Genomic DNA, 24,340 nt, shown 5'->3' on the forward strand with positions numbered 1-24,340 from the left:
AAAGTGGATGTACTGGGTGCAGGCCTGGCCTGATCAGAGATCCTCCTCTTCCTCACCACCATTCTGCAGCGGTTCTGTCCGCTCCTTGTGGGGAGCCCCACCAAGGACCTCACCCTGCAGTGCACCAGGCCTTGGCAATGTCCCCTTCACTTTCCAGTTCTACCTGGTGGCCCCTGAGGTCCGACTCAGCCACCCTCTGCTCACTGACTCTCAGACCTTCTTACCCCCTTTGTTTAACAAAGGCCATGAATTGCAGATGGAGGCATGTCCTTGCCAAGAGGAAGAGGAGGAGTCAGATATGTGCAGCTCTGAGGTAAACTTTTATTTCTTGGCTGACAGGACTTTCACACCCATACTCCTCCCAGCACCTTTTACCTGCCCAAGCAGCGGCAGCCTAGTCCAAAGGGTGCCATGGCCAAGAGGGTTGGGAGTCATTTCACATTCTAAGCTGGAGGAGTGAGGGGGCTTGCAGGTACTCCCCCTACAAACCTTTGCCAGCAAGAGGCCATGACTCACCTCAATCCCAAATTCTGCATCCTGGTGGGAGATGATAATGCCCCCTTCCAGCTCTCCACACCTGAGAGGGGCACGACTAGACAGGGCAAGACACAGGCCCCCAGCTCCAGTAAAGGTAGCCCCCCAGTACTGGCCCCTGCCCAGGTCACAACCCAGGTCCCAGCAGAGGTCTCTCCCCTCCTTGGTCCTCAGCAACTAAGGGAACCCTCCACACCAGGCAGGACATAGGCAAAGTCGGAAGCAGCAGCGGTGGCAGGGTAGGAGCAGGCACCGAGACTGGTAGGCCGCTAGCCAGGCAGCACCAGCCCAGGGCTCTCCTGAAATCAAGGCAAGTTGTCCATGCAGCTCTGGGGTTGGCCACTAGGTGGGCGTAGTCGGCTGAGATACAGGTACTTGAACACCTTTCTGTCCCGATGCTGGTGGGAGGGAGGGGGACAGGAGATAATGAGTCAGCAGGGACAGGACTAAGAGGCTATGAAAAAGCTGGGAAGGGGAGGAAAGGACCAGAAGAGATGGGGCTCATGCTGGGGTAACCAGGAGAGTGGCTGACTAGGAAAGGTGGGCAGAGGTAAGGAAAAACGCAGCGGAACTTAGTAAAAAACTGAAGTGGATGAGATGGCTAGAGCCCTGGTGAAGTTGTGGAATAGGAAGGACTTGAGGGAGGGGACACCATTTGGGAAGCGGGTACCTAGCTGATACTTGTCTTTGGCTGCAGCTCGCTCCTTGGCATCAAAATACCAGACAGTGATGGCGTACCTGAGGACCAGAGCAGTGTTGGAAGGCAGTTAGAGATCACTTTTCTTCAGTTCCAGCCACCATATCCACAGTGACACTAGAGCCTACCCTGAGCCTGGTTCTGTTCCCACCTAGGTCCCCTCTCAGTACTTCATCGTGTCCTAGTCATGCAGGGGGAATTCCTGAGCGTATCCCAGAGTATGGGTCATACCTGGTGGCATAGGCTGGTTTCACCTCGTGGGGGTTCCGCCGGTCAGACCAGAAAATAAGCAGCCGGTCAAAGAGTGGCTCAATGTTGGCTACCACAGGCCGGCCCTCAGGGAAGATCTGCAGCAGGCCGCCATGCACCTGAGGGCAGACCAGAGGTTGAAGCAGGAGGCTGGCACTTACTGTCCCCAGGAGCCCACCAGGGGCATAGCAGCTGCACACAGCACTCCCTCCCACCATTCAGCCTCTTAAAAATGAATGCCAACCTAGAATCTGCATTACCATGGAGATGGGCAGGAAACTACTAAAGAAGAGAGGAAATAGAGGGGAGGATTCATTATGCCAGGGCCTGGGCGGACTGCACCATTCTTCGAAGGAGAGGCCTTTGCTACCACACAGCTGGAAAGGAGGTGCCATTCTCCAGGAGGAGCCAGGGGCCAGATTGCCCCACCCCCAGGTGGGTAGAGAAGAGGAACCAGAGAAGGTTAGCAGCTGAGCTGGAAGTGGAAACCCAAGTGGATGCACACCATACCCCCCCCATCCCCACCCCCACACCCTACCTTGATGTCCCAGTTCTGATTCAGGTAATAGATACATGTGATGCAGCGCCCATCACCGTGGGGATTGTCAACGTGCCTCACGTACCCCAGCCCATTGCCTGGATAACACGCCACCATGGCCTGGCAGAGACAGATTGAAGTAGTTTACTGGGGCTAAGCAGAGACATTTGGGGAAGCAGCCATTACCTCCTCTTTCTCAACTCTCCCTGCTCATCTCTGACTCAGGTGTCCAAACTTTCACCTTTTTTAGCCAAGCCCCCATCCACCAGAAACCACAGCTCCAGGGCCTCAACAGCCCACCCCCCCCCCCACCCACACACACACACACACACACACACACAACTTTTACCTTTTTTAGCCAAACCCCCATCCACCAGAAACTACAGTTCCAGTGCCTCAACAACCACACCACACCACACCACCACCACCACTACCCCTAGAGCCGGCACCCAGAAGGGGCTCAATGAGGAACTGAGGGTTTCATTTTTTAAAGATAACCAGACCCCACCTCAGACATTTCAGCAGAATAAAACCAGTGTCAGCATTTTCTGGCATGCAGCGATGTGGCTTCATAGCCCACACCAGGGATTCTCGCCCTTGGCTGCAGTGTAACCACCTGGGACACTGATACCCAGGCCCACCTTAAAAGTTCTCATGTATGCGGAGCCTGGAATTTTTAAAGGTTCCCCAGGTAATTCTAATGCATAGCAATGTTGAGAACCACTGCGCCTGACCACAAAGAATGCCTGCTAAGTAAATTATGTCTCCTACATATTTAAACAAGTGTCGAAACCTAGAGTGTGACTAGAACCTGAGATCTAATCCCAACTCCAAGGATAACTAGCAGGGTACCCCTAGATAGTCCTATCACCTTAGCAGGCTCAACTGCCTCATCTGTAAAATGGGGCTAACAATACCCGCTCTGTTTACAGCAACGGCATTAACCCCTCTGAGAATCTAACGCTGGAGGATCCTGACCACACAGATCTAATAGTTAGGACTAATTCAAGGTCTTGTGCAGGTTTCTGTGTGCACAGGTCTAGCCACAAAGTTCTCACCTCCTCTCCCTGACAGCTGCCCCTGCCCTGGCCAGCCCTGACCATGCTGAGGCCTGGGCCTAGCCACTTGGGGCCTATTTTTCTCATCAAGGAACTGAGGGAAAAGGTGGATGTGGTATGAGGAAAAGGGCCCAGGTGTCCCTACAGACCTAACACACAGGTTCATCTTAGAGCTGCCACATGAGCTGTGATGTCAGGGGAAGGGGGAGGGGGAGGGGTCTCCAGTTCCTCATCCATGACATGCAACTGACAGCTATTTCACAGGTTGTTGTGGGAGCTGAACAAGATATAAATGAGAAGGCACCAAGTGCCTGCCACATGATAGAAAGCCAAAGCACAGGCTGAAATCACATTTTTTAAAAAAGTCCCAGTCCTACCCTCTGCCCAAAGCCACTAAAAGGGCTGCATGAGGCAAATAAGGAAGCACTGACATGAAGACCCTCCAGCTCCTCCCCAGCCGGGGACCATCTGTCTTGACACCTTGACCCACAGAGGCCAGATCAGACTGCTGGCTGCTACTCCCACTAACACTCAGCTGTACCTATAGGCCACACAGGGGAAGACAGCCCTGAGATAAACATTCCTGATCAAAAGGATCAGTGGTTAAAGCCTCGACCTGTGAACTGAAGGGTCCCAGGTTGGATTCCAGTCAAGGGCATGTACCTTGGTTGCAGGCTCAATTCCGGGCTCCGGGTTAGTGTGTGTGCAAGAGGCAACCAATCCATGTGTCTGTTTCTCTGTGTGTCTCTCCCCCTCACTTCCACTCTCTCTAAAAGTCAATGGGGAAAATATTCTCAGGTGAGGATTAACAACAACAAAAAAGGGTCAGTGTCTGATGCTAAAACAGCTTGCCAAGGCCTCCTCCCAACACACCACGCCCAGGGCTCACCCAGCATGGATGCACACCACTCTGCATGAAACACGTGCACCCGATCCACCTCAGCACCTGCCCGAGGAAAGAGGCCAGAAGAGCTGCCACCAGGTAAGGCAGTGGAGAGCACTCTTCCTTCTGGCGGCACCAGGGCACAGCAGTGAGCAGGCCCCAGGTCCAGAAGGAGTACCTTCTTTGCACTGTTCACTCCACACATGGGTCAGCACTCTGAGCAAGCACCTCGCCAGGAGGAAAGAGCAAGCTGTGGGCCAGGCGGCCTGGAATCAGTGAGTCACTAATTAGGGACGGGCAAGGCCTCCCCAGTTAGAACCCAAGGAGATTTTGCTGGTCGTGCAGGAGGAGAGGGTGGGGAAAGGTCCAGTGCTGCAACCTCTTCCCCAACAAGCCATCCCCGTACAGCAGCCAGAGGTCTTTTTCTCCAGCTCTTCCTTGTTCAAATCCCTTCAAGTACCCACTGCATCCAGAAAAAATAAAATATACAAACTCTTGCCCTAGCTGGTTTGGCTCAGCCTGTAGACTGAAAGGTCTCGGGTTCGATTCCAGTCAAGGGCACATGCCTGGGTTGCAGGCTCGACCGCCAGTAGGAGGCTTGCAGGAGGCAGCCAATCAGTGATTCTCTCTCACCATTGATGTTTCTATTTCTCTCTCTCTCCCCTTCTTCTCTGAAATCAATAAAAATATATTTTTTAAAAAATACAAATTCCTGACCACAGCCTCCAAGGACACCAGCCACCGCTCACTCTGCTCCACCCTCTCCGCCTCCTGACTGTTCCCTGCCCAGGCCACCCTCATCCCAAGGCCTCTGGGCCTGCGTGGAGTGCTCGGGGCTGATTTTCCACTCCATCCCTCAGGAGGTGAAATCAACACAGGTACTTGTTTACCTAGTACTGGCCCAACAGGCAGCCCCAGGGCAGCCCCAGGGCAGCCTGTCTCCCAGTGCCCAGGAGAAGCTCCTGCCCGAAAGCACTCCTCTGGGCCTCAGGGCCTTCAGCCTCCTGCCCTGTGCACCTCACTCTGGACCTCCCACCGTGGAGCAGGGACACCCTCTGGAGTCTGGCATGGAACAGGATTTGTACACGAAGGCTGGGCACAGAAACAGGCCCTTTAAGGCCCGCTTCTCCCCACATACACACACCATAGGGAGTGGAGGATGGAAGCCTACTCTGGCCCCAGAGAAGCATCTACTTCCTCCCCCCCCCAGGGAAAGGGACAAGCGAAGTGACACGGAAATGTGGAAATCTGCTCCTCACCCTTCCACCTCAGGGAAGGGACAGCTGGGATCAGAGCCAGGAAACCGAAGAGTTAAAGCCTATTGGTAACAAGGTGCCCAGAGCCCCACCACACACACTCACACACTCAAATCAGAAGCTGGAGACTGAGCCAATGACAGCAGGCCCCACCCCCGAGCGGCTCTTAAAGGGGCAAATCAAAGCAGCCAGGCCCTCTGGTCGTCCCAGATGCCAGTGGGAGTCAACTCCCTCCCACCTACAGGCCAACTGAGCAAAGGGACTAGAGAGGAAGAGGAGGGAAGACAGGAGAACACAGGCGCTCCACTCAGAATGATCCAGAGCAATCAGTGCCCCCCACCACCGTGGCCACCCATCCCAGCACCCTGCACTGTCTCCCTGCAGAGCCTGGGGAGGGAGCCCTTTGAAAGCTGGAAGCCTGGAGTGGTTGTCTCTTTGGGGCAGGGGAGGGTCTGAGAGGAACTCAGTGATTGGGTTGGCTCCTCCCCTCCCTTCTCAGTCCAGCCTGGCTTACCTCCCAGGATAATACTTCCCTGGTTTATCTCCTAAGAGTCACCTAGGGCTAAAAAGACCCCCCACCCCCAATTCTAGCCAGGGCCCTACCTACAACCACATCCAAGGCACCAAAAGGGAAGAGATCTGTCCCTTCTACCCTACCCTAAAACATCACAGACTAGTTGGAGGCTTAACCTGGTTTTCCTATCCTGTGGATGAGCAAAGGCTCAGAGAAGTGTCCCGCCCTGGGCCATTCAGCTCTTGTGGTCCACCCCCACCTGCAAGGATGGGGAAGCCTGAGGTGAGGCTGCTGAGCACCCTGTGGTCAGGGAAACTCCCACTAATCTCTCCTGCGAGCCCAGGGAGGGGCCGCCTCTGGCTCTCCAGCTATCATGTAACCGGAGGGAGAGGGAAGTAGGACAAGTTCCAGCTGGGGTGGAGAGGACACTGGCCTTGGCCCCAGGGGAGGCCTGGATCCGGAGCCAGCTCCAGCCTGAGAGAGAAGCTGCACAGGGGCAGAAGGGGAGATGTGATCTAAGAAAGGAGGGAGGGACATCAGGCACACAACTTCATGCCCAAAGGGCAGAATACAGCCAGCCTGTGCCATCAGCCAGGCATCACTGGTATTGTGCAGTGGGCACTCCCCACAGAGCCTTGTCCAATCTACACCCAGCCTTGGGCTCAAGGCCAGGGCCCTCACACCCCTCCATGAAGAGCAGTATCGTGTCAGCAGGCCTGAAAGGCCCTATGGACCATTGTCCAGTGCAGAGCTCCTGGCCCAGATTCTAGAATGGGCAGCTGGAGGCCCAGGAGGCCCTGACTCCATAAACTCCAACCAAATCAGCATTTTCCTTAAGAAAATGATGTAAAATGGCAGATTCTGAAAAAGACTCAGGGCCCTAAAAATATTAATAACTACTACTCTAAAGAAAAAGGGACCAAGAAGAGACACAAAGGCAGGTCGTCAGGAACAGATCTGAGCCGGACAGGGATACAGTGATGGGCAGATAGGACAGATCGGATGGAGAACAGGGACGAGGATGGGGTGAAATGGGAATGATGAGGACAGGACCACCACCCCAGCCAGCACATAGCTACCCAAGGCCACCTCCAGGAAGCTGTCCTCGACGCGGATACCACACTATTGCACACAGAGCACAATGTAGTCCAGCACCAGGAGCGCAGGCAGCACCTCCTCCCTCAGCCTGGCACTGACCTATGGCCAGCCTGGCACTGACCTATTGCCACCCGCCGCCCTCCACCTCCTGGTTCTCCTGGCTGGGAGGCCGAGTGGACAGCCAGAGACAATGGGGACAGAATGAATTAGACAGACAAACCAGCAGACAGTGACAGATGAAAGGATGGGGGACCAGAAAAGGATGAGGACAGGGACATCTCTATGGGCTGCTCTTGGTCTGGGGCCCATGAACAGACATCAGGAGCCTGTGAACCCCACCATGGCCCATGCACATGTGTGGGGCTATGAATGTTCAAGAGAATCCCTGGTAAGATCAAAAAGCACAAAACCCTGGTTTATAGGTGCACAAGCTATGGCCCAGAGGGAGAAAGCACACAGACCTCTAGAGTCCCCATAGGGAGTGAAAGCCCAAAGCAAATTCTAACAGTCCCTCCACTGAAGCTGCCTAAACCCTTCTGTGACCCCAGAAGTGTCTCCAAACCCACTGGTGCTCAGAGGATGAGGCATCCAATGACTGTGTGCTGGGCAGCCTTACCTTGGTGCGCCCATTGATGACGTAGCTGCCCAGCCGCCCAGTGCAGTGCCGGATCACAGTGTCCACGTGGGTCATGAGGGCCCCGATGCTTCGGCAGCCTGGCTCGTGGCCTTCCACCCAGGCGATCTGGTCCCCGCGGATGCTGCGTGGTGGGATAGCCCGCTGGCTCACCAGCTGCCCATCACGCAGGCGCCCGCCCCGCTTCAGGGCCTCTACCTCAGCCAACACGCGGCCACCCAGCGCCGCCCCCAGGAAGCTGTCCTTGACACAGATGCCATAGTACCGCATGCAGGGCACGATGTAGTCCAGAGCCAGGCGCTCAGGTGCAGCAGGAAGCTCCTCTGCCCTCAAGCGGGCACTGGCCTCACCATGGCCATGGCTATCGCCATTGCTGCAGCCCAGGCCACCCTCTCCCTCTGCCTGCTGGTTCTCCTGCCTGGCCCAGGGCCGCTTGCTGGGTGCGGGAGCATCCCCACCATCCTCTGCCCATTTCCGCTTTGGGGCCTCAGGCCGGGCACCCTGAGCTGCTAGTCGCTGGCACCCCTTAGTGACCAGTGCCGCAGCACCCTCACTCTGCAGTGGCTGCAGCTCGCCACCACCCTGCCCACCAAAGCCCTCCAGCAGGGTGCTGGCTGAGGTGGAAGTGGCTGAGGCTCTGGGGATCCCACTGCCTGCTGAGGCCTCAGCAGGTGCTCCTGGACGGTGGTAGGAGGGTAGCAGGGGACATGGCAGGTAGCTCTCCACCCCCATCCTGGACCGGCCAGGCTCCAAAGGCTCTGACACAGAACCCGGCAACTGAGAGAGAGCCTGACTCAGGGATTGGGGCTGGCACGGGCTGTCCATGGCAGCAGCGTCTTCATCCCCCTGGCATGGAGGGCACGGCCTGGGCCCATGGTGCCACCCTCCTCCGCTGCCTCCTCCTCCTCCACTTGATGCAGCTGGGGGCCGGGGTGGCAGGGCTGGCCGGGCCTGGCGTGGGGCAGGGTGAGGCAGGGCAGGTGGCAGCAGCTCTTCTTGTGCCCTGGGGGTGCTCGCTGGTCCCCAAGTCCTCTGCTGTCCCTAGGGGCTTGGGAAGGGACCTGTCAGGGTTACTGGAGAAAGATTAAAAAAAAAAAGAGATGTTTGAGGACCTAGAGGCAGGCTGGCTGGGGAAAGGGTGGAGGGTGGAGGGGCAGTAGAAAGGCAGACAAACTTGACAGTTGAGACCAAAAAAACCTGAGCCAACTAGGGGGTGAAGACCCCTGGAATTTGGGGGGGAGTCACTGACAGATAAGAGTCAGGGGGGACAGGTGGAGGAGTAAAGCTGGGTAGATGACCCAAGACAGAGAGAGGACTGCGGGGCCAGGGGAGAGAACCACCTCAGGTGGGACAGACGGACAGAAAAGAGGGAGGGGCCTGAGTAGGAAAGGACCGCGAGGGAGTGGGGAATAGAGACGAACAGGGGGATCCGCCTGGGAGTTCCAGAGACACACAGAGGGAATGTGGGGGTCCACAGGCAGAGGAAACTGGGGAGTCCAGAGACAAAGAAAACAGAGGGCGGGGGGTGGAGGGGGGGCAGACAGAAAAACCGGGGAAACGCTGGGAGGGAGGGCCTAAGACAGCCGGACAGACCGGGGTGGAGGGGTCGACCTTACCCCAACGAGAGGAAGCCTGCTGGGGGCTGACACACATCCAGACGGAAGGGAGGTCCTGAGACAGACTGACGGACGGAAGGGAGTCGCAGGAGGAGGGCTCCCCAGCGACAGGGAAGGGCGGATAGGGTTCACGCACCGGGGACCGGACTAGGCGAAACGAGCGCCCCCTACCAACCAACTCCCGTCGCTACGAGCACGGCGACCCCGTCGGGGCACAGCTGGAGACGGAGGTCGGGCCTGAGCGCCGCTCGGACCCCTGCCCACTCCCCTCCCCCCGGCCAGGCTCGCGCTGCCCGCTGCCACCTCAACCAGCGCCACGGCAGGCACTCAACGTGCCCGTCGCGCGATCCCTCCCCCACGCCCCACCCCCATTCCTCCTCCCCAGGGTCGCCGAGCTCCGCCGCCACGGGCCGGAGCGCGCCCCCACGCCCTGCCCGGCTCGCGCCGGCGCCCCGACTCCAGCGTCCTCTCCGCCCGCTCCCTTCCCTCCCCGAGCTCTCCTCACCGAGCTTTTTCCTCCGACCCCGGCGCCGCCGTTTGTTCCAGCCGCCCTGCGCCGCACAGCTCGCCATACCCCGCCCCCACCGCCCCTGACGCTCCGCCCCCGCCTCTCCGGGAGGGTACGTGACCGCACCCGGGCCGAGGAGACGGTGCGCAGGCGCGAGCCGCGGGAGGCGGGGCATGGGCGTTCACAACAGCCACACTCTAAAGAGGGGAGGGGGCCGGCCGACACGAGGCTCATTTGCATCCTACGCCCCGCCCCCTTTTCGCGAGAGGAGGCTCGGATTTAGAAAGGGCTGAATCGGGGAAGTTTCTGCTGACATGCGGGAATATGCAAAAAATGCTATTTACATAGACAAGCCCATCTTCTCAGAGCCGAGAACGCTGCGGAATGAGTAGCCGGTCGGGATGTGCCACGCAAAGATCGATGTCTTTTACATGGACAGCTCCACCTTCTCACAGCTCAAGAATAGGGATGAGATATTGAGAAATGTCGGCGCAGGTAGTTGGGAAATATATGTAAATGAATACGCCAGCAATAATTTACATAAGGCCTTTATGTAACGGAGGAAAGCAGTGCGGAATGTCCTTGAGGGGAGGGATCTCAGACTAGAAGGGATGATAACCCACTCCGCCCTGTCCCCTCGCAACAAGTGTTCGAGTCAGAATAAAGTAACCCAGGAAAGCCACGCAGAGATGTTTGCATGACAGCCTTGTCTTTTAAGAACATTTTAGGCGACTGGGCCTGGGAGGATTGTGTTGGAGGTTGACACATCCAGACGGAAGGGAGGTCCACTTAAATGCCCCCATCCCCTGGCTAGGTGGAACAGAGACGCAGGCCTTCCCTGTGTGGGTTAAAGCAGACTTGAGGGCGGTTAAGCAGTTGGGAGTGTCCGGAGGGGACTTATCTGTCCCTGGCATAGCATGAGGTGTCCTAGGTTCACCTGGACACAAGATAATATACTGGGCTGGATTCAGTATGCACGTGAGTCCAGGTTGCACAAAGCCCCACATACACACAGAAAGAGTTCACGGTCACATACAGGTATCAAAGGAGTCAAATTCACATCAAAACACACAGACTGCCGTGCATGGCTTAGTGGTTGAGCACAGACTTATGAACCAGGAAGTCACCGTTTGATTCCTAGTCAGGGCACATGTGCTGGTTGTGGGCTCCGTCCCCAGTGAGGGGCATGCAGGAGGTGGCCAATCAATGATTCTCTCATCATTGATGTTTCTTTCTCTCCCTCTCTGAAATCAATAAAAAATGTATTTACACACACACACACACACAAAGACCTAAGAGGCACTCATGCAAGTTAGACACTGCCCAGGCTTTCAGGCATCAGGCATGTATAGGTATCATCCACAGGCCTAAATTCTTATTCATGTTGTTCGATGTCCCAAAGAGCCTCATAAATACAATCACTAAGGACACAGAATTATCACAAACAACAGTGCCACACACACAAGCAGCACATATTCCGACAGATACCATCAATAATGGCACACAGGGACATCAGTGTTATATATGTGGGCCTCCAGCGCACATTGTCACAAAATGTGCACACAGTGACAGACTCCCTCGTTAACAGGCACCTACCTGAGTCACGGAGTCATGGTGTACCTCCACACCATGTCTGATCCAGAAACGTGGCCCCAAACACCATGGTACTCATTCTTCCATTAGATACCTCTTCTGCCTCCCCTCCCTCCCTGCCATCCCAAAATGATGAAGGCCAAGACACAGGTATAAACAATGCTTTATGGGAGTGGAGAAGTAAGCCTTCAGGTAATAAATAACTCGTACTCGCAATGGCAGGGCCGGGGGAGCTGGGGCCAATGGCCCTGGTCACAGGCTTTGGGAACTCTTTGAGAATGGTTAGGAGTTCGAGGGGGATAGAGGGTAGCCAAGACAGAGGAAGCAGCAGCAGGTATGGGTTCCCCCCTCCCCCGTGGCTCAGTCTTGCCCCTCAGCCAGGCCCAACCAGGCCAGGGAGGGGGAACAGGTGTCAGGACAGCTTCTCTGGGGCCAGGTGAGGGACTTGGCCTCCCAGGGCCTAGGTCCGGACCCCAGTCAGAAGGACAGGGCTGGTCCTGGAGAACAGGTGAGCTGAAAGAAAAGTGTGAGGTGAACTGGAAGGATCCTGGCTCTGTCCAGCTGGTGTGTCTGTCTCATTTCTGGGTATCTTTGTGCCCTCCTATCAGCGTCTGTCTCTCCATACCTTTCTCTCTCCCCAGGAGTTTCTACATTATCTGACTTTCTATTTCTCATCTGCATGTAACTTGTGGCATTCTCTGTGAGAGTTTCTCCTTGTTTCCTCAGAGAGCTGTCTCCTTGAGTCTGTAAAAAGGTAGCTCAGTGTCTAAATTTCATGTCCCCACCTTTGTATCTCTATGTAACTTCTACAGTCCTGGATCATCCTGACTCCAGGTCTTATTCTAGGGCTTTCTAAACTGAGGATACATATTTAGTCATTGCTCTGTTACAGATATCAATGCCTGGGAGCTTCCAGGAATCCTGAAATCACTTCAGAATCTTTGGGGGGAGGCCCAGGCATCAGTAGCTTTTAAAGATCTCCAGGTGATTCCAATGTGCAACACTGGATTAATGGGATGGGAAATCAGTTTGGTGGGCCTTGACTAATCTTTGATTGAAAAAGAAGAAAATAGAGCCCAGCCAGTGTGGCTCAATGGTTGAGCATCAACCCATAAACCAAGAGGTCTCCATTTCGATTTCCGGTTTCAGGCTCAATCCCCAGGAGGGGGGATGCAGGAAGCAGCCGATCCATGTGTCTTTCTCATTAATGTTTCTATCTCTCTATCCCTCTCCCTTCTCTCTCTCTAAAATCAATAAAAACATTTTTTTAAGAATAAAATGGAATACACAGAAAATATCGGAGTGCATCATATGTAATAACTAGAGGCCCAGGTATTCGGGTGGGGTCCCTCGGCCTGGCCTGCAGGGATAGGACCAAAACCGGCTCTCCAACATCCCCTGAGGGGTCCTGGATTGCGAGAGGGTGCAGGCCAGGCCAAGGGACCCCACCGGTGCACGATGGGGCCGGGTAGGGATCGAGGGAGGGCTCCAAGGTGTGTCCAGCCCGTCTTGCCCAGTCTGGATCTGCCAGACCCCAGCAGCAAGCAAACCTACCAGTCGGAGCGTCTGCCCCCTGGTGGTCAGTGCACATCATTGCAATTGGTCGAAAGGTCGGACCCTTAGCATATTAGGCTGTTATGATATAGGGTATTGGTCCATGGAGATACAAAGCAGATAAGTGGGTGCCAGAGGCTGGAGAGAACGAGGAGTGACTGTTTAGTGGGTACGGAGTTTCCTTTTAAGGTAATGAAATGTTTTGGAACTAGACAGAGGTGGTAGTTGCACAATCTTATGAAAGTACTGAATGACACACTTTCAGATGGCTAGATTTATCTTATGTGAATATCACCAATTTTTTAAAAAAAGAATATTGGTGCTAAGAAAACATGTGTTTCAGTTTTATATGTGTGTGCCTGTATTAGATCAACATATATTTCCTCCAACAGATTGCAGTCAACAAAGTGAAAAAACATCATCTGACTATATTTGATTCCCTGAGAGCAAACCCTGAAACAGACCCTGGGCTAAGCCCTGGGGGGAAGAGTATACTCATTCATTTCTGCATAGCCAGAGTCTTTCAAGGGATAAAAGGAAGAAAAAGAATAGGAGTTGGTGTAAGAAAGGAGGCGGGAGGACAGGCGCACCCAACCGAGGCACAGCAGATGGAAAGGCTTGGATGGAAAAAAGAGCACTACCCAAGGAACTTACCCAGGACTCCTCTCTCAAATTCCATATGCACTCATCCGGAAATCATTTTGGTTTTGCCTTCAAAGCCTATCCAGTATAACCCCGTTCCCCCACAGCCACTCTGGAACTGCCAATGGCTGGGAGGGGAAATGGGCATGAAGTGCAGAGGGAGCACTGGGAAGACATTCACACCCCTAGAGAAGTCAGGATGGGACCAAATCCTGTAGGATCTTGCAAGCCTGTCAAGTCGTTTGGAACAAACACGGCTTCCTGAAGGAGAGGGAGGAAGTTAGTATGGAAAAGAGGGAAGGAACAGTGTTCCTGGCAGAAGCAGCAAAATGAGCAAAGACCCAGAAATATAGAAAAAACTTTAGTGTGGCTACAGTGGCCTGAGAGGTGGAAAGAGATGCAAGTTGAAGCAGGAAAGAGATGCAGAGTCAAACACCAGGCTGAGGAGCCTCAGCTATATCTCATGGACCCTGGGAGCCATGAATGGTTTTAAGCAAGAGAGACAGGATAGGATGTGCTTTAGAAAGACCCAATGGCTACATTAAGAGGAGACAGAAACCAGGGAGGATATAGAACCTATATACACCTAAATACCTTCTCTGCCCCCCTTCCTCCCAGATGATGGTATTGTCCACCATCATCTCTCACCTTCACTTTGCAGTAGCCTGCTCACTGGTCTTCCAGGTCACGCCCTCCACACAGTCCCCCACTATATGCAGTAAGAGGGACCCTATGAACACCCGAATCAGATCCCATCCCTCCTCTGCTCAGAACCCTCCTATGGTTCCCACCCCATCCAGTGTATAAGCCAGAGTCCTCCCTGTGGCTCAGAAGACCCTAATTCATCTGCTTCCCTGCACTTCGGACCTCATCTCCTGCTATACCATACCACCCCCTCAACACACACATGCACACACACATACACACACACTCCACTCCAGCCACATTAGCCTCCTTGGTCTTCTCTACTCATGCCAGGCATAGCATTGCCACAGGGCCTTTGCACTAGCTGTTTTCTGCCTAGAACACTCTTTCCCCAAATCCCCATATAACCTCCTCCCTTACCTTCTTTTTTTTTTTTTAAATATATTTCTTTATTGATTTCAGAGAGGAAGGGAGAAGGAGAGATAGAAACATCAATGATGATAGAGAATCACTGATCGGCTGCCTCCTGCACACCCGCTACTGGGGATCGAGCCCGCAACCCAGGCATGTGCCTTTGGCTGGAATCAAACCCGGGACCCATCGGTACGCAGGCTGACGCGCTATCCACTGAGCCAAGCCGGCCAGGGCCTCCCTTACCTTCTTTGAGTCTTTGCCCAAATATCACCTTCTCCCCCTGGTCGGTTTGCTCAGTAGTTAGAACATCAGCCCAAAGACCAAAAGGTCTCGGGTTTGATTCCCAGTCAAGGGCACATATTTGGGTTTCAAGTTCACTCCCCAGCTAGGTTGGGGCAGGTGAGGGAAGCAACCAGTCAATGTCTCTCTCTCACATCAAGGTTTCTCTCTCTCTCTCACCCCCTCCTCCGTCCCCTCCACTCTCTCTAGAAAAATCAATGGAAAAAATATCCTTGGTTGAGGATTTAAAAAAAAAATGTCATCTTCTCAGTAGGGCCTTGCCTTATCTTCCTGTTCAAAATTCCATTCCCCACCCCACACCCCTCCTTGCCCTGCATAGCTCTTATCTCCCTAATGACTATATAATTTACTTATGTATCTTATTTATTGTCTGTCTCCTCCATGAAGGCAGGGATTTTTTTAAATACATTTTTATTGATTTCAGAGATGAAAGAGAATCATCGATTGGCTGTTTCCTGCACACCCCACACTGGGAATCTAGCCCACAACCTGGGCATGTGCCCTGACCGGGAATCGAAACATGACCTCCTGGTTCATAGGTCAATGCCCAACCACTGAGCCATGCTGGCTGGGCTGAAGGCAGGGATTTTGTGTTTCATGAGTGACTTGAACAGGGCCTGGCACATAGTAGATGCTCAATGAATATTTCATGAAATATGAATGGGAGGGTCAGAGATCCAGGCCAGACTTCCCCTGGCCAGGAAGATGGTTCCTTTAACTCGTGTTTTTGCATTTTTCTCTCGCTGTTTCTTTTTTTTGTCACCTTTCCTTTTCTGTGTCTCTGTCGCTGTTCCATACTCCCCCTTGCCAGGAGACCACCCCTGCAGTCCCTGAGTCCCCAGTATCCCACCTGGCTCCGCAGGTCTCAGCAACCACAGGGCTGTGGGGCCACGGCCTGGGCACTCCGAGGCTGCCGCAGCTGGCGAAGGGAAGCATCACCGTACTGAATGCCTGAGCCCATCCTCTCGGGGTCGAGCTCACCTGGGAGCGAGGGGAGAGGTCAGGATGGGTCCCTTGGAAACCTCTGGCCCCTACCTTCCACTCCCATTCCCACTCTGGTCAGTCTGTGCCTCACCTGAGTCGATCTTGTTCAGGATGGTGCGGGCACACTTCAGGAAAGCCTCCTCCACGTTCTCCCCTGTGAGAGCACTGGTTTCCAGGAACATTAGTTCTGGGGGCAGATGCTCAGGTCAGGACCTCAGTCAATCCCCATCCTCTACTCCAACCCTGACCTGCTGCCTCTCATTCTGTTCCTCAAACGTGCCACCTTTGCCCTCACTCCTGGCCTTCATACACACCATTTCCCTGCCATGAATGCCCTTCTCCCCAGGTACTCACCTAGCTCTTCCTTCAGAGCTCAGATCACACATGATCTTGGCATGATCTGGTCTCACTACAGGAGGTCCCCCAGAGAGTCCTCCCTGACCTCCCAGGATGGGTCAGGTGCCTCCTCAGGCTCCCATGGGCCCCTGTGTCTCCCCCAGCCTGGTCCTGATCCCTCTGGGTTATCACTGTGTGGAAATGCACTTGCTTGCCCACCTACCCGACACTGGACTGTGAGCTAGGCCCATGCTGTCATCATCACCGTGTCCTTAGCGCCATCTAGCAAGGCCCAGGTCCACTACAGTTCACCCATCAGTCATATGACAAGGCCTCAAAGTAAATTAAGAGCCAGGATTGAAACCCACATCTTTCTGATGGCAAAACCTCCTCTAAACCTGGAGGTTACAAACTGGAAGAACATGGACAGTCCCTAAGCCAGCAGACATTTGGCCAACACAATATTTTCAAATGGATTTGTACTTGCATTCCTTTTAACAGGCTGTCAGTCTTGTACACTCCATTGATGCCAGTGCCTGCTAACATGGTCAACCCCAACCTATCTCCTTTAATCACAAAACATGCCTGTCCCCTAGGGCCATTGGAGTTTGCATTTTCTAGCTTACACCAATACCCTGTGCCCTCGCCATGGTGGTTGAAACCTTCTTAGCAGCCAGCATTATCAAGTACCCACTCCATCCAGGGGGTGCTGAAGGCTTTCCATGAACCATGCCCCTTAACCATCATGCGGAATGTGAGACAGAAACATTGTGAGCCCCACTTTCTAGACAAGGAAACTGAGGACCAGAGCAGTCACATGATATACATGTGGCAACACTCACATTTGAACGCAGACCTCTCTAAACCTCCACATTCTCCTGCTGGACACGGCCAGAGAGAGCCAGAAGGTCCACGGCCCCAGTGGACTGTTCCCGTCCCTGTGGCTCACCCTATGGCTCTCACCGTTCTCCTGGGCAAAGCGGGAGGCCTCCAGGAAAGTAACCTCACGCTCCAGGTCCAGGTCCTTCTTGTTGCCGCAGAGGATGACCACGATGTTGGGGCTAGCCAGTGTGCGGGCGTCTGTCAGCCAAGCAGCCAGCGAGTTATAAGTCTCCCGGCTGTGGAGAAGAAAAAAAAGGAGGTAGGTGCAGGAGAGGGGCCACCCAGGTCCTACCCCATCCATTTCGTACACCTACCTGGTGATGTCGTACACCAGCAGGGCTCCAGCTGCCCCTCGGTAATAACTCCGTGTCACAGACCTGGGGGGCCAGGGGGACCCAGTCACCTCAGAGGCTGGGGTCTGCCCCAAGACCGCCCCCCTCTGCAGAGAAAGACTGGTGGTTTGGAGGCTCCCTTCACTGCTGGCCCTTCCCCCAAAACTTGGCATGACCTGGTCTCACTACAATGCCTCTCTGTCTCACAGTCTCTATCTCCCTCAACCTCTATATCACTGAGCATTTTGTTTGCCTCTTAGTCTTTCTCTGTCTTTGACTCTCCTGTGTCCCTGTCTTTCTGTATTCCTTCATTGGTCTGTCTTTCTGTCTCTGTTGTGTGTGTGTGTGTGTGTGTGTTTAAATCTCTATTTCTGTCTCTGTCTCATTCATACTCATTTTCTGTCATCTCCCTTTTGCCTAGTCCTGGCCAGATGCTATGCAACTACATCTGCCTATCCCTCTTCTGCTGTGTCTGGGGGAAGCCCCCTTCCCAGTGTGGCCAACTGTCTGCATCTCCCTGTGCCACCAGTCTGGGTCCTCTAGAACTCATGCAATCATTCCACAGCATTTATTGAGCACTTACTGCAAACCCAGTTTGTGTCGCACACCTGTCTTTCCTTCGCCCTCTCTGTCTCTGGCCTGGCGTCTGTGCACCTCACACAGTAAACTAACACACAACGATTAACTTAGCAGCTCTTCTTCTCTTGTTTCTCTTCTGTCTCTTCCTCAGACTCAGGGTTTCTATATGTCTATCACCTTTCTCCAGACATTTCCTGAAGACATACTGTGCACTGAGTAACTATTCGTTACTCTATCTGCTATTCCTGTCCCCCTTTCCCTGTCTTTGTTCTCTGTCTCATCTCAGTTATCTTTCTCTTCTTCACGGTCTCTCTCTTTCTCTCTCCTTCTCTGTTTATCTCTTTCAAGTGTCCCTTTCCCTTTCTGTTTTAGTCACTCTCTTTCCATCTCTACCCTCTGATGCCCACCCCAGGTATCTTTCTCTTCAGGCTTGGTCTCTCCCTGGCTCTCTCACCCTGTATTATGCTTCTTAGTCTGTTTTTCTCACTGTCTCTGTCATCCTCTCTCCAGGCTCCTCCTCCACTTGGCTGTCTGTACTTGCTCCTCAGGCTCTGTCTCCCTCCTTCTGCCTTGCCTGCCCTCTCAGTATCCCCTTGCTCTATCATTGTATCTCCAAGTGTCTCTGCACACCTCTCTCTCCCATTTCCTCTCCTCTCTCCTCCCCCACTCCCACCCCCACTCTCTCTCTCCTTGGGAGCCCAGCCCACTTACCGAAACCGCTCCTGGCCAGCTGTGTCCCAAATCTGCAGTTTCACAGTCTTCCCACCCACGTTAACTACCCGAGATCCGAATTCCACTCCGATCGTGTGGTTGGAGTCCTGTTTGACTGGGAGTAGTGGGAGGGCAAAAAGAGGCAGTGCAGGGGCTCAGAGGATTCCCTGTCCTCCAAGGCCCCCTCAACCCATTCCCATTGCTGGGGAGACTGAGGCTCAAGGAGGAACTAGCCAAGAGCATACACCATAGCAAGAACCAGGCAGCCAGCACTGGAGTGTATCTATGGGCCGTTCTGCCCCTGTCCATCCAACCATTGCCCACTTATTCACACCATGCCCATACCCATCATTCAGTGCCCCCGGGACCACTCCCAGACACTCACATTTATTCTCAATGAACTGATGAAGAAGACATGATTTGCCAGTTCCTGCACTGCCAATCACCAGGAACTTGAAGAGAAAGTCTGAGCAGATGGAGCCAGAATCAGGAAAATCCAGACAGAAACATACAGGAGAAAATACGGAAACCAAGAGGCCATTACAGTTACAGGGAGAGAAACAAACACAAGCAGAGTAGTGGGTAACAATAATAATAGAAAATTCTTATATAATGCTTACCATGTACCACACACAGTTCTAAAGTTCTTTACCTACATCAACAACTCCCTTAATCCTTGGGAAAACTCTATGAAGGAGTTGTACTAATAATTATCCCCATTTTCCAGATGAGGAAACTGAGGCCAGAAAGGTTAACTCTCTTGCCCAAGGCCCCCCGGAGCTAGGCAAAGTGGGTATTCAAACCCAGGCCAACTGGCTCCAGAGTCCAAGATCTTAGCTATTACATTGCTAAGGCCTCTTTTATCAAGGACTACAATATCCTCATTTGCCGTGGACATGACCACAAAACATTTCCCCAATAGGTTTTTTCCTGCTATGTTGGTAGCATAGCATTCAGCCTACTGGGAACATTTTAAAAAAAAAAAAGGACTACAATATCACCCTTGCCCCTCATGACTTCACCTGCTGCCGCTCTGACTCATTAATTCCACTCTAGCCTCTGGCTTTCAGTCTACTCCGTGAAGATGACAAGCTGCTTCCGGCCTCAGGGTTTTTGCACTTGTTGCCTATGCTTTTCCCTATTTGTTGAATGAATGCTGCTCCCTCTGACTCCTAAACCAGTGATCTTTCTACTGCACCCTGTCCTCCCACCTCCTATCCATCCATCCTGATTTTCCAATTCTAAGTCCCTCCTTCCTTTCCCTCTACCCAAGGCCCTGCCCCTATTCTCAAGCTTGAGGCTCACCCCTTGCCACTAGTCCCACCCCATAATTCAAAGACAACTCATCCACAACCCTATTCCAGACCTCTCAAGCCAGAGCAGTCACAGGGTCCAGAGCATCCCTGCAGGAAACCCTTAACCCATCAAACTCGATCCCTGCTATTCAGCCCTGCCCCAACCACGCAGGCTCCGCCCCGACGTGTTAAGGCCCACCCTCTCCCTCAAAGCCACCTGATCCATCATGCCAGGCCTCCCTCAATTCCCGCCCCAAACTATTAAACCCATAACCAGACCCGCAGGCCCCGCCCAAATCGATTAAGCTCAGCCTCAGACCCACTAAACCCCGCCCAGCACCCACTAGGCCCTGCCCCATAACACCAGACCCCGCCCCCTGACTAAAGCCCCGCCCCACTCCCGCAGGCCGCATCCTTCCTGGGCCCGGACACCCGACCGCAGCTTACGCCCAGAATCCTCACCGTAGGTCTCGGCCATGACTTGGTCGTGGCCGCTCAGGGCCGCAATATGGCGCCGCGGCCGCGCCTGCTCCTCGGACAGCAGCCGCTCTACTCCGGCTACAGCCCCAGCTTCTTCCTACTCCAGGCGCCCGGCGCCGCCACTTCCGCCTCCACCCGCCTCCGGCACGACCCCTAGGGCCTCAGGATACCCGGCCACACTTCCCAAAGGCAGGGATTGGCGGACTCAGCGGTCAGAGGGCGGGACATAAGGCACGGATTGACGGTGTGAGAGAGGACGAGCGGAAAGAGGCGGGACCAAGACAAGCGATTGGCGGAGCAAGTGGGAAGGGGCGGTACAGATGCAGCCGAGCGAAGAAACGGATTTGGTCAGGAGTTGGGGGGCCAAGTCGAGACTCCACATTGGGTAGTAGAGGACTTGGGGGCGGGGATATGGGTGCAAAGAAGAGAGTAAGGACCGGATAGATTAAAGAGCCTAGCAAGTGCGATTTCGACCTCAGAGGCAGGAAGGATGAAAATTGGGGGAATACGCGCAAGTTAACCACCTCCTTCCTCCCGTTGTAGATAATCTTCCAAGAAGACCTCTGCTCTGCGATTGCTGTCTTCCTCAAGATCCAACTGGCTCATTCCCAATAATTTCACATCGTTCTATTTATTGGTTTAGAGGACACTACAATTCCCCATTGGGCTGTTCAGATTGTGTGCGATATCTAAATTTAGGAGCCCACCTCGGGTACCCAGCTTAGAAAAAGTGCTTTTAGTCAGTGAAACTCTACCTAGCAACCACTGACGTTCCTGCAGTCAGTGGTTGATTGGCCAGACTCAGGAACCTGGGGACCCATTTCCATTATGCCAATAGATCCCCACCACAAAGAAAGACCACAGCGAATCGCAGTTTGCATTTGGCTGATGTATTTGCATAAAGCTGGAAGAAATAAACAGCTGGGACAGCGGTAGGCTGAGCTCACTGGCAGTAGAAATCCCATTTCTGGAAAAGAGAAAAGGAAAACAGTGGGGACAAAACCAGTGGTCACACCACAAAGGATCTAGGGATTTTAGCAAAGGCCTTAGGGGCCAAGTTTGGCCACACAAGTGCAATGCAAAATAGCCCAGAACCCTGTAATCTTGCACCTCTCAACTGCAACAGGACTTAGAAATCATGCCCTATTTTACAGATGAGAAAATTGAGGCAGAAAACTTGGCTAGGCTTCCAGGCAGCCAAAGGTAGAAGCCTTTTTGCCCATTATCAAAACCCAAGGATCCTCCCTCTAGATACCTGCCAGCCCCCAACACACTCACATCTGTCTTCACATCGATTTTGCCAGGTTTCAGGGTCTGGTCCTCCCGTACAATGCTACTGGGGAAAAAGCCCAGGCGAGCAGCCAGGTCTCCATAGTAATCTCCCTGAACCTAGGGAAAAGGGGTTTAAAAGCCTGGGTCTGGGAAAGTGACAAGCTCACAACTCCTAAAGATCTTTGTACTAGCTCTCGAGGGATCTCCACGTGGTTGGCTCCATCCTTGTCAATCAGATCTCAGCTTAAAGTCACCTGTTCTGAAGCCTCCCTGACCACCTGATGTAGTCACCCATTCACTCACATGCATTTTCAAAGAAGCATATTGGCTAACTTTGATGGTTTGTCTTCTTCCAATAGAATAAAAGGGATTATTTGCACCTTGGCCAGTATGCTTAGTGGTTAGAGTGCCTTGTGCCTGGGAGGATTGAGGATTCGATTCCTGGTCAAGGGCACATACCTGGATTGCAGGTTCAATCTCCCCAGCCCTGGTCAGGGAGCGTGTGGAAGTCACCTAATCTGTGTGTCTCTCACATCGATGTTTCTCCCTTCTTCCCATGTCCTCCCTTACACTCCCTCTAAAAATCAGTGGAAAAAATATCCTCACTCCTTGGATGAGGATTATTTGCTACTAGAGGCCTGGTGCACGAAATTTGTGCACTGGATGGGAGGTCCCCTCAGTCCAGCCTGTGCCCTCTCGCAGTCCCAGATCCCTCTTACAGTCTGGGACCCCTCACTCCTTACCGCCTGCCTGCTCGCTGCACCTTAGCGCAGCTGCAGAGGCGGGAGCCTCTCCCACTGCTGCGCTCACCAGCCCTGAGCCTGGCTTCCTGTTAAGCAGCCCTCCCCCTGTGGGAGCACACTGACCACCAGGGGGCAGCTCCTGCATTGAGCGTCTGCCCCGTGGTGGTCAGTGCGCATCATAGCAACCAGTCATTCTGGTTGTTCCACCGTAATGGTCGCTTAGGCTTTTATTATATAGACTAGAGGCCTGCTGCACGAAATTCATGCACTTGAGGGGCGGTCCCTCAGCCCAGCCTGCACCCTCTGGCAGTCCAGGAGTCCTTGCAGATGTCCAACTGGCGGCTTAGGCCCACTCCCCGGAGAGTGGACTTAAGCCGTCAGTCGGACATCCTTAGCACTGCCATGGAGGCAGGAGAGGCTCCCGCCACCACCACTGTGCTCGCCAGCCATGAGCCCAGCTCAGTGCTTCTGGCCGAGTAGCGCTCCCCCTGTGGGAGCAGCACACTGACCACCAGGGGGCAGCTCCTGCATTGAGCACCTGCCCCCTGGTGGTCAGTGCATGTCATAGCGACCAGTTTTTCTGCAATTCGGTCAATCTGTATATTAGCCTTTTATTACATAGGATTATATCTTCAGTGCCTAGAACAGAACTTGACACCATAGGAGGTGCCCTATAATTATTGCTAAACAAGGTAAAAGTAGATCACAATAGTACCCCTAAACTCTATTTTAGTTCACTCCTCAAATTTTCCCTTTATGTGGAAAATTAGGGTGCACTCCCACACCAGCCCCATACCCCTTCTTCTATTCTCCCAAGACTCACACTGCCTCCCCAGAAGAGCCGACCACGGCCCTTCAGCTTAGAGAAGACATACACAATTTGGCCCCTGTGTATGGTCAGGAAACGGCAGTCGGGGGCTACGTAGTCCTGAAGAGCCACAGCCATGGAGATGGGGTCTGGGGAAGGAATATAAGGGAATGATAACACCCTCCACTCAGGCTGGCAATCCAAGCCCCCCAACCCCAACCCCAACCCCAACTCTTACGGCTGCATTCCTCATCAGCACACAGCTTCCAGTCAGCCAGCTTGGGCATGGGGCGGCCCCCAACAGTAGATCCTGGGAAGGCAGACAGCAAGATGACACCGAGGAACACCCTGGACCAAGTCATCATGGACTATGAGCAGGAGAGTGACTAAGCAGGGAACGGGGTCTCCAATTTCCTCCTCCCTCCCTCTTTACAGCAGTACAAGAAATCCTGTGTTCTTAGTCTTGTCCCTGCCCTAAACCAGTCCCAAATTTCGCCCACACCACCTAGAGGCTGCTACCCAGCCAGAACCATTTCAAGGACAGGGTGGGGGCTTCCCACCCAAGGAAATGCCTAGAGCTCCAAAGCTGCCCAGCTACCCCCTCAGCAGTCAGAGGCCCAGACAGGCAGGCTGAGATATTCAATTCCATCTTCTCCAGTTGGCTTGGGTACCTAGCTTGGAATTTCCTGTGCTGAGAGAACAGGCAGCCCTTTGATTGCCAAGAATAGCGCCAGCTCTCAAATACTGAGTGAATATTATATGTTGGACCTTAGGCTAGGTGTACCCTGCCATGATCATTATTTATCCTCACCAGTCACTTCCGGACTCAGTGACCTGGGCTAAGCTATATTCTCCTTTTGGAGCCTCACCTTTCTCATCTGTACAATAGAGATAAAAGCTAATAGTTCTTTATAATGCGTTTACCATTTTAATTACCATATTTTTCCATGAATAAGACCCCCCCCCGGCCCCCCGCTTTTCAAACCCAAAACTAAGAACTCAGTATTTTAAACATTTTGCTGGTTTTCCTCTTACTAGTCAGGCCTTCTTTTTGGCATCTTAAGGAGTTCTTCTTCCTGTTTTCTCCACTGTCTGATCATACACTCAGTGGGAGGTCAAAATTGTCTCTCTACAGCTCTATTTCCATGCTCTTTTGCAGAGCTGATTACATTCAGTTTGAATTTT

At 53.4% G+C, this 24,340-nt stretch overlaps 3 protein-coding genes across 9 annotated transcripts; all 3 read right to left on the bottom strand.

Annotated features, from left to right (window-relative positions):
• Positions 1-296: 296 nt before the first annotated feature.
• Positions 297-9,677, bottom strand: EGLN2 (egl-9 family hypoxia inducible factor 2). Of its 5 annotated transcripts, none has more exons than XM_036345941.1 (7): positions 9,583-9,667; positions 9,078-9,142; positions 7,444-8,534; positions 2,019-2,138; positions 1,463-1,599; positions 1,205-1,272; positions 297-932 (listed from the first exon to the last, which is right to left on the bottom strand). In XM_036345941.1, the coding sequence occupies exons 3-7, from the start codon at positions 8,284-8,286 to the stop codon at positions 877-879; spliced, it is 1,224 nt and encodes a 407-aa protein (XP_036201834.1). In that variant the 5' UTR covers positions 8,287-8,534; positions 9,078-9,142; positions 9,583-9,667; the 3' UTR covers positions 297-876. The 5 variants fall into 5 exon arrangements, with proteins under 5 accessions (XP_036201834.1, XP_036201831.1, XP_036201832.1 ...); XM_036345938.1 differs by having other exon boundaries at positions 9,078-9,295; positions 9,583-9,656; XM_036345939.1 differs by having other exon boundaries at positions 9,078-9,244; positions 9,583-9,628.
• A 1,646-nt stretch (positions 9,678-11,323) lies between these two features.
• Positions 11,324-20,495, bottom strand: RAB4B (RAB4B, member RAS oncogene family). Of its 2 annotated transcripts, XM_036346403.1 has the most exons (8): positions 20,315-20,495; positions 18,943-19,023; positions 18,558-18,672; positions 17,250-17,312; positions 17,017-17,171; positions 15,809-15,904; positions 15,584-15,714; positions 11,324-11,691 (listed from the first exon to the last, which is right to left on the bottom strand). In XM_036346403.1, exons 1-7 carry the CDS (start codon positions 20,328-20,330, stop codon positions 15,599-15,601), a joined length of 642 nt encoding a protein of 213 aa, XP_036202296.1. In that variant the 5' UTR covers positions 20,331-20,495; the 3' UTR covers positions 11,324-11,691; positions 15,584-15,598. The 2 variants fall into 2 exon arrangements, with proteins under 2 accessions (XP_036202296.1, XP_036202297.1); XM_036346404.1 differs by lacking the exon at positions 18,558-18,672.
• Positions 20,496-20,659: 164 nt separating this feature from the next.
• On the bottom strand, positions 20,660-24,095 carry MIA (MIA SH3 domain containing). 2 transcript variants are annotated; one of them, XM_036346406.1, is made up of 4 exons: positions 23,394-24,095; positions 23,171-23,304; positions 21,611-21,721; positions 20,660-21,299 (listed from the first exon to the last, which is right to left on the bottom strand). In XM_036346406.1, the coding sequence occupies exons 1-4, from the start codon at positions 23,518-23,520 to the stop codon at positions 21,276-21,278; spliced, it is 396 nt and encodes a 131-aa protein (XP_036202299.1). In that variant the 5' UTR covers positions 23,521-24,095; the 3' UTR covers positions 20,660-21,275. The 2 variants fall into 2 exon arrangements, with proteins under 2 accessions (XP_036202299.1, XP_036202298.1); XM_036346405.1 differs by having other exon boundaries at positions 20,696-21,721.
• Positions 24,096-24,340: the final 245 nt, after the last annotated feature.

This window comes from Myotis myotis, unplaced genomic scaffold (genome assembly GCF_014108235.1).
Source record: "Myotis myotis isolate mMyoMyo1 unplaced genomic scaffold, mMyoMyo1.p scaffold_m19_p_19, whole genome shotgun sequence".
Taxonomy (NCBI): Eukaryota; Metazoa; Chordata; class Mammalia; order Chiroptera; family Vespertilionidae; genus Myotis; species Myotis myotis.